The sequence below is a fragment of the Rhipicephalus microplus genome, chromosome X (assembly GCF_043290135.1).
Source record: "Rhipicephalus microplus isolate Deutch F79 chromosome X, USDA_Rmic, whole genome shotgun sequence".
Classification (NCBI taxonomy): Eukaryota; Metazoa; Arthropoda; class Arachnida; order Ixodida; family Ixodidae; genus Rhipicephalus; species Rhipicephalus microplus.
In genome coordinates, this window is record NC_134710.1 from 343,097,430 (window position 1) to 343,110,723 (window position 13,294).

Consider the following 13,294-nt stretch of genomic DNA (forward strand, 5'->3'; position numbering starts at 1 on the left):
ACTCTTAACGTCATCGGGTACTTGAAACGGCTGACGACATCCGCAGCTCCCACCAATATTGCTCGAGGTTGAGCGTTCATGCTTGTGCAATTGTCCATTAAAAAGCAATTTCTCCGCATGTCTAGGGCACCACAACAACACCAATATATTCTGCATGTGCGTTACTAGAAATGGCATACATAAGTAATTTTAAGGACCGTAGCGCTTATAACGCTGCGCTGACCATGCAACGCTTGCAGGGAACGGGGAGTGTTTCCAACGCTTTGCTAAGACGAGATGGTGGTGGTGCCTACCCGTCGCCTTGCGTTCTACACCTTATCACCCTGAGATGGGCGCGCACACCCGTCTCAGAGCCACGCACTTTGTTTTCTAAGAAAACTGCCAGATGACGCCATGTCTCACGTATGACGTCACTTGATGCACTCATTCGCCTCCGCTACACACTCGAGGCACTCTAACGCAGCGCCTCTAGAATACCACAAAACGATTTTCTTGCGCAGAACAACAAATAAGTGTCTTGTTTACTCTCTCCACACACAAGACTATCGTCTTTCAACGACATTTGCAGAAACATGCAGATACGGGGCTATTTTTTTTTCTTCGAATACGAGGCCTTTTCACTGTGATTGCAAGTGACGGCCTCTCGCGGCGACCTCTGTAACAACCGAGTGCGCCATGTTCAAATCAGCCAATGGCTGATACATGAGCTTACTAAGCTTATTTCCGTGATTTGTCGAAAGAAGAGAAAGCTATTTTTAGCTGATTTTGATAATTTATTGCTAATTCCTGGTCGCGCGCTGCGCTATTATATTTGGCTCGCGTGTTGTCGGGAGCCTCTATACTAGAAATCGGCAGCATTTTCTGACCATGCTCAAAAAGTTTTGCCGGGCCCCTTCAAGTTAGTCTGTGCGTGTGTTTGTAAAGATCTTTAACACCACTCCGTAACGTTCCTCTCAATAAAAAAATACAACACAGCCACCTTTCATATGAATTCTTCACCTAATATCAATTGACAAGGTACGTGGAATCTGCAAAATTTTTGTTACACCTTCAACACCACACGGAAAAACTCAAACCCGGAGAACTGATATGATCGTTACGTGAGGCAAGTTTTAATTACAGGTACTGAGGCTTTACAACTAATACTTGTTGAAATGAACTATACGCTCGACGTAAATGATTCACATGTGCTTATTGAGTTTACGGTCCTTGTGATACTAGAGAGAAGACTCATTAGGACAGTGATACGCACAACATATCCAACATGTCAAAAACTTGATAGTGCCGCACTTAAAATATACACGGTATGTTTTAGGACATGTGAACAAAAGCCTAAAAAATCAGGGAAATCGGATATTCATACTAGTTTTCCCAATTGCTCGTTCTGTGGGTGCAGGTTTCTTGAGATAGCTGAATAGATCGTTTAGAACAGCAATAAGAGTCATGTTATTTAGCTTTTGAATTACTGAAGATAGGCGGCAGCGCCGATTTGGACAATTTACATTCTTCTTGCCAACAACCTATCGCAGCCTTTAGGTACGAAAAAAGTGGCATCTAGTACATAAAAAGTTCAATGAAATCAAACGGAAAAAAACCAAAACTGGAGCAACAATAGACATAACAAGCAGACGACCAGTATGTCGTCACTATTCAAGAAATCGACTTCATAGCTGAATTGTTCTTTCGCGTTGGTTGACGTTTGTGCGCCTTGCGTGGCATAAATGTCAGCGCAGCCCACACATCTACTCGGCGAAGTCGCTTGATGATTGATATAATGACACTCACTTATTCTGGACGTCTCAAAAGAATATTGCAGGTTCGCTCTCATGTTTCCCGTTTCGTCGCTGCATTTAAGTGAATTTTATTTCTTTGAAATTACAAAAACATTCCATTTTTCTGAAGTATCAAAGCTTGTGTGGGTTATTCTCCTAAATGATCTTGATCCACCTTCTAGAATAACCACTTAATTTCACTCCAGTAAGTAATATTCTAGTTATCTTAGGTTTCTCAAATACCGTTGCAAAAGATGCAATTAGCCGTCTTAAAATACGTGCGGCTACAGAAGAAATCGTCGTAAGGGCGTCAAATAAATATCACATTTCTCTCATTTTAAGTATTTCAAACAAAAGAAGAAAAGAAGAGGAGCAAGCATGTTGAGTTGGGAGGTGAGAGGGTAAAAGCTATAGCCAAGCTCACCACCTCTGAAGGCCCCCAGCTATGCGCGTGAAATAGGCGCTATTTTCTTTTTTCAAGCTTCACTCATATGATCGTAACCAAAGCCATGTGAAAGTTTGACGCGTTGTGCAGATACCGGTACCCGGTAGTTCTTCTTCTTAAGCATGAGGTGGCATCCTTATGTGTTAGACTCGGAGTTCAAAACTATCGCTACACTGGTAGCAACTATTCGAAACTACGTTGCGGTTTTATATGCAAACGTTAGGGCTGAAAGGAACTAAAGCACAGAGTTTTTTTTTGATAGATGTGCATTCACAATCTTCCAGTGTGGTGCTTCGCATCATGCAGCTTTAGAAAAAAGGATATACTGAAAGGTTTGTGTTATATCCCACTATCATCGTGCAAAGACCACTAAATAACGTTCAAAAATGCTGAACAGATTTGCATAGATGGGGTGTTTATTTAAACAATGCGTAAGCTTACTGTATGAATAAATAGTAAATAAAAAAGACAGAAGTAGCCTAAAAGGAACCTGATCGGATGTTTTTACCAGCAGGTCACTGGATGGAATCCCAGCTGCAGAGGCTGCATTTTCAACAGATGCGAAAATGTGCAGGTGCGTGTGCTCAGATTTGGCTTAACTGTAAAGAACCCCACGTGGTCGAAATTTCCTGAGCCATCCACTACGGCATCTCTCATAAGGATATGGTGGTTTTGGGGCGCTAAACCCAGCATATTAATCAAATAATGACTCAATCAATAAATCAATCAATCAAATCATCCCGATGGAAGAGTACCTAAAAATGTAACATCAAGATGTGTCGAAATAACCTGTAAAACAGAACTTATTGTCCCAACAAGTCCTTTTTTGAGCCTGTATTTACTGGTTGGGTAATTTAGAAGTGAAAATGACTCGGAGTACACAATTTTAAAATGTAAAAGAGGTCTTTGTTTTCCGCAACCCTAGAAATGGGCTCGGAGCTCTATCACATATTCGTTGCACATGGCCAGTAAAAGATGCCATAAATATTAAAAACCACTGCTGCAACTAAGTGATTTCGAAAATGCTTAGGACAGAAAATATTAGATAAAATTTACCCCATACCGAGCATGTCGGACTGCGTCACCTCACACGAAACATTTCCCTTAGAGGCCGCGGGCTCAAAAAGCCTGCCAAGAAATAATTTTACCGCGTGCCTTTTTCAATTCGGAGGCATTAGAGGAGCAATTATCTTCACAATGACATCCCACGCGTTCTTTTCCCGCAAAGAATTACGAAACACGAACATGGAAGCTGTACTGTCATGGTAACGTATGCACGGATTGCGAAAATAACTTGCTTGCAGAGAGTTCTTTGTGAGACGCTGATGGGAAATAAGCAAATGGAAAAAAAAAAGGTGAATCAAGGTAAAGGAAGATTTACACAGAGATTTTAAGGTGTTTGAAACAATAAGTGCCGGCAGGTGCGAAACAATGCTGCGGTAATTAGGGTTAGATGAAAAGGGTGGCAGTCAACCGTAGCCATGATTTACGAATCAAAAGTTTACAAACTACGAAATTTGGTTGAAATCAACGTACATTTAGTTTACGTATGAGTAGTCTGTTTGTTCGATCCGGACAGTATTGTTTTTTGCCATGAAAATTTAAGTGATGTACAATACACCATAGTGACACTGAATGACATACCGTCCCAGCGAAGAACACTTTCAAAAGGTTAATGGTGGTGATATATCTGTTTCGATTAAGCAAATACTTTGTCACAATTAACGAAGGAATTTACGCGCCATTGGCTAATTTTGCAGCCTAATTCATCTCAGAAGAGTTTAGAAAGTGGCATAGATGTGACAATACGTGACAAGAGTTTCTTGACTTTCATCAGTTTACTGGGATACAATAATGCTCCAGTAATCATTCCTCCTTGGTTTTCTCCATCAGTTCATTATTGCCCTTGCTCCCAATGGGCTCATGATAAATGCGCTTTTTTTTGTTCAACACTAGTGGGACGAGAACAATGCCATTCATAGATGCCACCGCAATGAAGTCACACACTTGCACAATGCGCATACAGCAACATAAGTACATAATTTCGGAGTGTTTTTGAAGATTTCTGTTATTGGATGCTCAGGAAAATAATTATGTTTTTTGTACGCTTTGTCAGATTATGCGATAAGTACAGCAGTGTGTAAAGAAAGCAAATTTTGTCATCTTCAACATTAGGCAATTACCGAGTGAGATGGACAGTTCAATACAGGATATTAAGGACTGTTCTACCACCTAGCCCACTATTCGACTTTTGTTCAGGTAGCAATGAAAGGCATACATCTCTTATCTTAGAATCTGAAAATACGTAAAACCAATCTTAGAAACTTTCCTAGTCCCACACCAGCAAGTGCGAGTATTAAATATGAACATAAAGCTTTTTGTGTAGCTTTTCTAGCTATTAGTTCGGCCTTCCTCTGTGACATTCGGGAGAATATAAAAGTGTAATCGTCTCAACACTGAACCATCCTTTAATTGTTCTTTTCTCTTGCGCCTTCGATTAAACCGGTGGTGATACTTGTTAGCCTCTGGCAGTTTTGAGAGTCAGTTGGATCTTTCGTGCCCTAAACGAAAGACGCTTCATGAAGGCATGGACGAAAGCTATTACGTGCCGGAACTCTCCACGCCTTGTCAGGAAAACTAGAATGTGAGCTATTTGCATGCTGCGTAAGCGGACTGTCTTTTTTGTGTAGCAGCTTCATCTGGTGTCATATGTTTTCCCGTCCGTCTATTGCACCCGGTATACTGCAGCTCCTGCAAGCAGCCATGGGGGCTCTCGCAACATATTCCACTCGCACGATTATTGATGGCCGCATGACAGTTACGATAACTGGAAGACTCGAAGTTGTTTTTCTGCCAGCTACCAGTCTTTGACTAATACGGGCTGCATTAGGTAATGTAGACGTCACAGCTGTCGTTCGCACGTGCAATACACCACAGAAGACAACATTAGTGAATTGATTCATTCACAGGCTTCTTCAAATACTAAATATTTTTGCACGCATAAAAAAGCATTTGATGTACTTTACCAGATTTTCGAGAAACTTTGCGAGGCATTATAACATATAATTGTATGTTTCCTATTAGACAGATAACGAATGTGAAGATAAAGCATCTCAATCTCAAGCTGCGAATGGCTCCGAAGAAAAAAACATTCTCGTAATCCTATGGTTTTACTTAACTTCAGACCGATGTGGTTGCGCTGAAATTTAGCCATCCCCACGTATATAAGCTCACTTATCTGCAAACGAAACTCACGAAATTAGGCAGCTTTATTTGTTAGCTGTCACTTGGTCTGCCTCTCGTGTGTCAGAGGCTGAAATAGGATGCCAACATTTCCAAATTTATGTTAATTACCATGGTTGATAATTTATAATATAAGTCCTTCTCACGTTTTAACAGCTGTTACGGAATGCGTGATAGTACGAGGCTGTTTGAGACGAAAATGTTGATCAATACTTATTTTTATTCTATCCCATCCTTCACTATGGGAAGTGATCATTACGCGCTAAAATTTCCATTACCTGTTGACACTAACCTATTAGTCTTCTATGAAAGGGCCCCTGTACACCATACGAAGTTCGAAAGCGACCAAGAAGTTTCTTCCTCGCCCGTTAAAAGGGTCGGCTATCTAGTTTACAATGCTCTGCCTATAAGGGACTAAAAAGCTTCCTTCAAAAGAGCTCAAAGTCCAAGTAAGGAAAGACGGCGTTGAGTATTTCCCGCTGGTAACAAAGGAGAGGGCTCACTGCGAAAACAGAACAAAGTGACAAAATTAGTTGTGTTTGTTCACTACCCTAAGTACTCTGCGTAAGGGCACAGTTGGTGAAAAGCTGCCTAGCTCATCTGTGGCTGCATTTTAGTGTTACAACTTTGGGTATTGACCTATTGAACAATAAATGTAGTGTGCTAAGTTTTTAATGACCACGAGCACCAAGGGAAATCTTCAATACAGTTACGCAGCTTTCACAAAACGTGATAAACTGCATTGCAACTGAATGAGACGGAAATGTTGATCAATACTTATTTTCATTCTATCCCATCCTTCACTATGGGAAGTGATCATTACGCGCTAAAATTTCCATTACCTGTTGACACTAACCTATTAGTCTTCTATGAAAGGGCCCCTGTAAACCATACGAAGTTCGAAAGCGACCGAGAAGTTTCTTCCTCGCCCGTTAAAAGGGTCGACTATCTAGTTTACAATGCTCTGCCTATAAGGGACTAAAAAGCTTCCTTCAAAAGAGCTCAAAGTCCAAGTAAGGAAAGACGGCGTTGAGTATTTCCCGCTGGTAACAAACGAGAGGGCTCACTGCGAAAATAGCATGCAGAGCAAATAGTTCCACAAGTTCTTGTAAATGTGGCATTCCACGTTGCCTCAAGATGAAACGAATATTTTTAATATTACAGGTTATGGAAAATGACTTTGTTGAGTCAGCAAAATTATTCAATCAACGCCCGCTGTATAGAATTTGATATGATCAGTACTTTTGATAAGAACTGTTTTTTAATCTGCTGCTTTTTGTGAATATGCTAATTTGTGTTTCCACAGAAAAAACAACAAAATATCATTTTTTCTACAGCCATTTCTGTAGTTACTTTCTGTAGCCTAGTCAGCCACTTTGTCAAGTTACATTTCTGTAGGCGGGCTTTGGGGGGCTTGTGACGTGACATTATAAGCCGTTATGGCGCCGTTACGTGAGGTAAAAACAGGAAAATGCAGTGAAAAGTAGTTAGTTAATTGTGTTTGCACAGATTGTTTGGAAGGACTTTGCTGGGAAACAGTTAGCTATCCCTCTAGTTTTGTATGCTCTTGAATGCGTTCTGTAACTCGTTATTCACGGACTAAACATTAGAGTAATAAAAAGGCTGTTGACAAATTTTTGGCCGTTATATGGCTGCACTGAACGAGACGCCACCCGGTAGCTATGTTTTACAAGTAAGGCTGGTCATTCTGAAATAAAAAATAATTTCATGTCCGCACATATCTATGCAGGACAAAGAGAAGAAGACTTCGAGTGTCTTCTGCAAAAACTTTTAACAATTTTCGCGGCCATCTATAGAGTCTCAGAAAGGCATACGGCTACTTCAGAAATTAAGGATTAACCCTCGTATGTATGATGCAATCCCTCAAATAAAGTTTTAACAGTTGACTTACAAAACCTAGATATGTCATTACTTATAAGCTTGCGAAATAACTGGCCGATGCCTATTTTCTTTGAAAACGCACTTGCTGCCTTCAGCCTACGTTGCATTAGGAAGTTCTTCCGCAAGTTTTTTTCTTTAAATAATTCAGCACACGTTGGAATCACACCTCACATATTAGGTACCTTGTAACCATGCTTCCACATTCCGTTTATGCAACTATTTAACAATAAAAAAATATCATTGTACCTTTACTGTCTAGCCACATGTACATTTCACTTTCTGGAGCTGGAACAACGGGACAATGTAGGAAAAGCCGAAGTGGCTCATTAATAAATTGTCCAAGAGATGTCGGTAATTCTAGGCACTCACAACCTAATGCGCATGCCCGCAAGGTTAACGCGGAGTCACGAGTGAGCACGAATGCGTCTATATACAAACTTGACTCGTAGCTGGGGAAAATAATCACCTACGCACTAGTGTTACAAGCAATGGCATGGGAACTGTGGGGGCCACGGCAGACTCTTGGCACACGTGTGTTGCGCAAGAAACGCTGTTTGTGCGTCTGTGCACAGTTGGGGCCTGTTGAGCGAGAAAGGTTGCGGGGAAACCTCTGACCGGAGAGAGTAAACCGGCATTGCGTCGAAGGCGATTGCCGGCGCCGCTTCATTGTCAGGCACAAGGAACTAGACGTGTATCTGGAGAAATGCCTTCCGAGAAGGAAGCCAACGATTGCCTGTCCAACACCTACGGGTCCTTGAGACCAGAGAGGGGGCGCGTGAATATAAAACAGCGCGCGGCGTGGCAGCGCCTGTGACCAGTCCACCAAAAGTGCCAGAGCCATGAGGACCACTGTAAGCATGCTGACGCCATTTTGTATTTTTTCGTGAAGGTTTGAGTGTGACTTTCGGCATATAGCTTCAATTGAAACATTATCGTTTTCCTGTGCTATGATATCTTTGCATTTTGGCCACTTCAATGTTTCTTGCCACAATTAAACGCCCAGGCAAGGGCTCCACAACAGGGTCTCGACGTTAAGTGTAGAGAACTACGACGCTCACAAAGAAGTCAGCTTGCACATAAGCCGGCTTGTTTGCTGTCATGTAGCTTCTCTGGTTGTGACGTGGTAGCAATGATTTCGTTAGCCCTTTTTGCTGGATGCAGCTTTTCTTTAATGCTGTGACTAATCATGTACCTTGTCATAGTATTAGGTGTCAAATATGTTATCATACGAAAATGAATAAATATTTAGAAAAGAGATTGTAAGATTGATAAGTCTCCACTTAAACATTTCTTGCTGCAGTGAAGGTAAATATTATGACATCAATGCACCGTATATTATAGTAGTTTTTTAATTCTACATAATCGATTTCGTATCATCAGTTTGCATGACTTCACAGCATTCCTAAAAGTCGAATCGAGGCTTCCAGTGGACGACTTGTCAAGAGTAAAACGAACAAAAAACAGAAATATATTTGAGAAATAAACGATCAACGTAATCTGCATAAACACAACCGCAATCTTATAACGCTCGTGATCTCAAGTGTACTAGTCAGAGCTTTGTCTGATTTCCAGCTAGTTTTATCGAGCCTGCTTGCCCTCTGCCTCCTTGTTCTCGCTGAAGACAAGCCGGCCGAAGAGAAACCAGCTGAAACTACAACAGTAGCAGGATCTACTAATGATGAGAAGAAGGAAGGTGACGAGAAGATTGAAGGCCGTGGGCTCTTCCTGAGTGGCGGCGGGCTTGGTGGTGGTCTCGGTGGCTGCCCGCCATGCCCTTGTGGCTATGGACCAGGCATTGGTGGAGGATTCCGTGGAGCAGGCTACGGTTCAGGATACGGTGCTGGCTACGGCGCTGGCGGTGCTGGCTATGGAGGGGGTTATAGCAGCGGCTACCGTGGTGGCTACGGTGGTGGTTCCTACGGTGGTGGCTACGGTGGAGGTATTCGTCCCGGGCTGGGAATAGGAGGCGTTAGCTATGGAGGAGGTGTAGGTCCAGGATATGGAGGAGGAGTTGGTCCTGGAATTGGTAAAGGTGTCATCGGAGGACCCGTCGGGCCTGTTGGTGGTGCTGGAGTCGGCGTCGGTCCCGGGATAGGTAAAGGAGTTGGCGGAGTGCCTGTAGGAGGTCCCGTTGGAGGTCCCGTGGGTGGCGCTGTTGGTGTCGGCCCTGGTCTTGGTGGAGCAGTAGTCGGAGGACCCGTCGGAGGACCTGTTGGAGGAGCTATTGGTGTTGGCCCCGGGGTCGGTGGTGGTGTCGGACCCGGCGTTGGTGTTCCAGTTGGTGGCGCGATTGCTGGAGGCTATGGAGGTGGCGTCGGCGGCGGCTACGGAGGCGGCCTCGGTGGCGTCGCTGGGGCTGCTACTTCTGGTTCCGCATACGAAAGTGCTGGAGGTTTCGCTGACAAGGCGGCTGGGCAGGAAGCTGGTCAAGGAAGTTTTGCCTATAATGTTGGCGGCTCGGACAGGAAAGTCTTCGGGCAAAGCTCGTCCTACGGAGACTCCAAGAGCTTCGGTCTGAGCGAGAGCTCGGGATTCAACCGTGGTGAAGGTCAAGCCAGCCATGGCAGTGCCTACGGCAAGGAAGCCGCTGGTTCAGGTTCCGTGTCCCACAGTTCTGGAAAGGAGGTGGTTGTCGGCTGAAAGATTTTCATAGATGGCTGTGAGTATGCGACTGCAAAGCTTGACGAGCTTTATTATAATTTGAACAAAGAGCATGAAGAAAACTTTTTTACTCTTTTCATTCTCGCCTGTTTATGCAAGTAAAGATGCCGTAGACACTTGTCCTCATGTGCTTGCGACCATTAATTTTGATAGAACAGCTCAGTGTACGCGTTAACAGTATTTTTAAAGACGAGCCTCTCTTGGAGTACTTCGACGCAAAAGTTTTGGTCTGTTGTCTGTATGTCTGTCTGGCTGTACATTTATCTGTTTGTTCGCCGTAACGATAGCCCAAACGGCACCAAGCGATACCCTAAACAGCCAACCCCATCCACAGCACCCACCAATATCGCTCAAGTTTCAGCGTTCGTACTTGACGATTGCCAATTAAAATACAATTATTGCGCATATCTGAGGCACCATAACAACACGCCAATATTTCGTATGTTTGTCTTAGAAGGCACAAATAAATAATTCTAAGGACCGTAGAGTTTATCACGCTGCGCTGACAGTGAAACGCGATGCTCAAAAAGGCAAGTGTTTCCAACGCTTTGCTAAGACAGCATGGTGGTAGCACCTGCCCGTCACTTCACCTTCTACACCTTATCGCCTCCAAGACACGCACACATCTTTCTCAGTGGGCGCGCTCACCTTCCTTCGTTTTCGAAGACAACTGCCAGATAGCACTCGCGTCAAACATGCCTTGATGCGCTCGTTCACCTTCACTGCCCTGATTGAGACTCTCTACCGCAGTGCTTCCAGACTACAATTCACCAATTTTCTCGCGCAGAACATCAAATAAACGTTTTGTTCACTCCCTCCACACGTAACACTATCATCTTTTGACGAAATTTGCATTGAAACATGCAGATACGGGGCCACATTCTTTCATTTTTCTTTAGTATACCAAGAGGTAAATACGTCCCAAGACATGTTACAAGCAAAGAAGTTGTTTTTAGTGAACTTTGCCATCTAATTGAGAGGCTAAAATATACATTTTATGAACGTAATGAAATAACTCGCTGCTATACAGCAAGCATCGGAGCCGTTACATCAGATTCAAAAAAAGGTTTTTCTATTTTTTTTTCGCTTTGTAAGCCTAGAACCAGGGTTGCATACAAAACCATTATTGGGAGCCCATAAGCTTAACCGTTTTTAAAGGGAAAGCCAAAGTGGTTAACATAGCAGCTGTAAAATAAATGCCAACGAAGTACCATAGAGAACAAAACTTGCCAGATCCATTCCTGCATGCGGCAATGTCATGGTGGCCGAGCAACAGGAAATTAGGTGTTCGTTGCCTCCAGCTACCCATTATTAACTTTCTTTATTAAATGTATGTAAGGAGAGTTCTCGTCCATTATTAACTCGAGATGACACATGTCTCCAAACCAGGCGCTATAAACGGTACAAAAGATTGTTAATATTCTACATTAGTTTGCGACACTTTTTTATACTTTATTATTACTAACAGTGTGATGAAATAGACTCGGATTACATTATTCACATCTCTGTGGTCAATATCTGTGAGTTCAAATAGTATTACTTTGAAGTAAATTAAAATGACTGCGGTATCTCATTCAGGTGTTTTGAATGAACCTGCTTCAACACTTTTTAATCGAGCCATTTCTTTCTCTTTTCACTTAGGTGCGTGCGCTGGTCGCCAACGCCATTTTTCATCTGCCCGATACAGCTCGCATCGTCTATCCTGTGCCATAGTCTTCGAACGTCCGTGCAGTAATAAGTTACACTTCTCAAGACAACATCGAGTGAAACCAGTCCGAAGAATGACAATGTAATACATTTCTTGTATTCAAATGGGAGCGCCCATATTTGTCAAGCATCGTGCAAGCAACTACCAAAAAAGGGGAAAAGGCGAAGGTATGCTACAGGTAACCTCAAACAATAAAAATATTTTCACAAACAGCATCTGTCAATTCACTTTGGTATTTTACTTCAACAACGTTTTATGAGTCGTAACTGTAGATGCCATGTATGCGTGAAATTCTTAGTTAGAAATGTTTTAAACTGAAGCTACGAAAACAATCTCGTTAAAAGGTAAAAAGGCACTTTTCCTCTAAGCGTGTTTTTATTTTTACACTTAAGTAACTTCTTCATAATCCAGCTTCCATAAACGTTGAGTTGCCAAAGAAAATAAAATTTCCGTTTATTGCTTATTTCTATAAACTATTATAATATTCACACCAACCAGTTTTTCCCTACATTTAGTGTGGTTCGATGTGCAAGCTTTTGTTAGTAAAGCCCGTATCTATGCAAATAATTTTCAATGCAACGAGTGAGATTGGATTTTTCCTTCGGCTAGAACTCCATGCCAATGTTTACGAAGTCAGCATTGTAAACATTACGTGCACCTTTCTTAAACAGCACTGCATTATTGCTGCAATACAGGAAAGCTAAAATTTGATTCGTCACACAAAATTCCATAAACACAACGTCTTTTTACATAGGACAACCCTGCGTTCAAGTATATACAATTTGAAAAATCTCAAATTTCGAAGACTCCCAAACACGGATGTGGGCATTGTTTGCAGGAATACAGTTGCGCAAGTATATATAGCGGAAGAAGCATCAAGTGCGTCTTTAGAAATTGTGCGCACATTTTAAGGGGACCCTTCTGACAAGTACACACGTAAAGGAAAATTTTACTGAATTGACAGTAACCTATAGAGAGGGGGGTACAGAAAGGCACGAAGCTTAGTTTACGCTGGTCATAAAACTATTCTGTATACTGAGACGGCCCTGAGTAATAATGAAGAAACGTCTTATTTTAACTTTAAAGTCCATTTCAGCATGGCGTGTCTAAAAATATACAGCAGCATGAAGTCAGAATACGGTATCATTTCTCGTGACTACCCCAACTCCAACAGAGCCACTGAGTGAAGTAGCCGAGGAGAAGCAATATATACCATACGCCAGCACGTGATGAAAAGCCTATAGTGTGTTGTCCATAATGAATTTCTCAGAGAGCACTCACGCTTGCCCATACGTTTACTGAGATCCTCAGGGCTTCTTGTTTCGTTTCAGCACACACACACACGCACACACACACATACAAGGAATGGCTGGAAATTTTCGGATGAGTTACGAATAATGAAAAATTTACGAAATATATTTTATTTAAAGGGGCTTCAAGTATTTTATCACTTTTGCGCATTTTCAAGCGTTTTGCTGAATAGAATTGTAAATAATGTTGAAGGGTCTAGGTCTTGAACTTTGCAAGAAGCCTGAAATTGTTCGTGCATGAAACAGTATGTGA

At 42.3% G+C, this 13,294-nt stretch overlaps 1 protein-coding gene across 1 annotated transcript in view; it reads left to right on the forward strand.

The window, feature by feature from the left end:
- The window catches only part of LOC119161183 (uncharacterized), a 32,338-nt gene extending 20,395 nt beyond the window's left edge, over positions 1-11,943 (forward strand). Inside the window, exons 4-6 of the mRNA XM_037413538.2 lie at positions 8,153-8,213; positions 8,935-10,021; positions 11,665-11,943. Coding sequence (XP_037269435.2) covers positions 8,153-8,213; positions 8,935-10,002 — 1,129 coding nt within the window. The 3' untranslated portion in view covers positions 10,003-10,021; positions 11,665-11,943. The remainder of the gene's footprint in view (positions 1-8,152; positions 8,214-8,934; positions 10,022-11,664) is intronic.
- Positions 11,944-13,294: the final 1,351 nt, after the last annotated feature.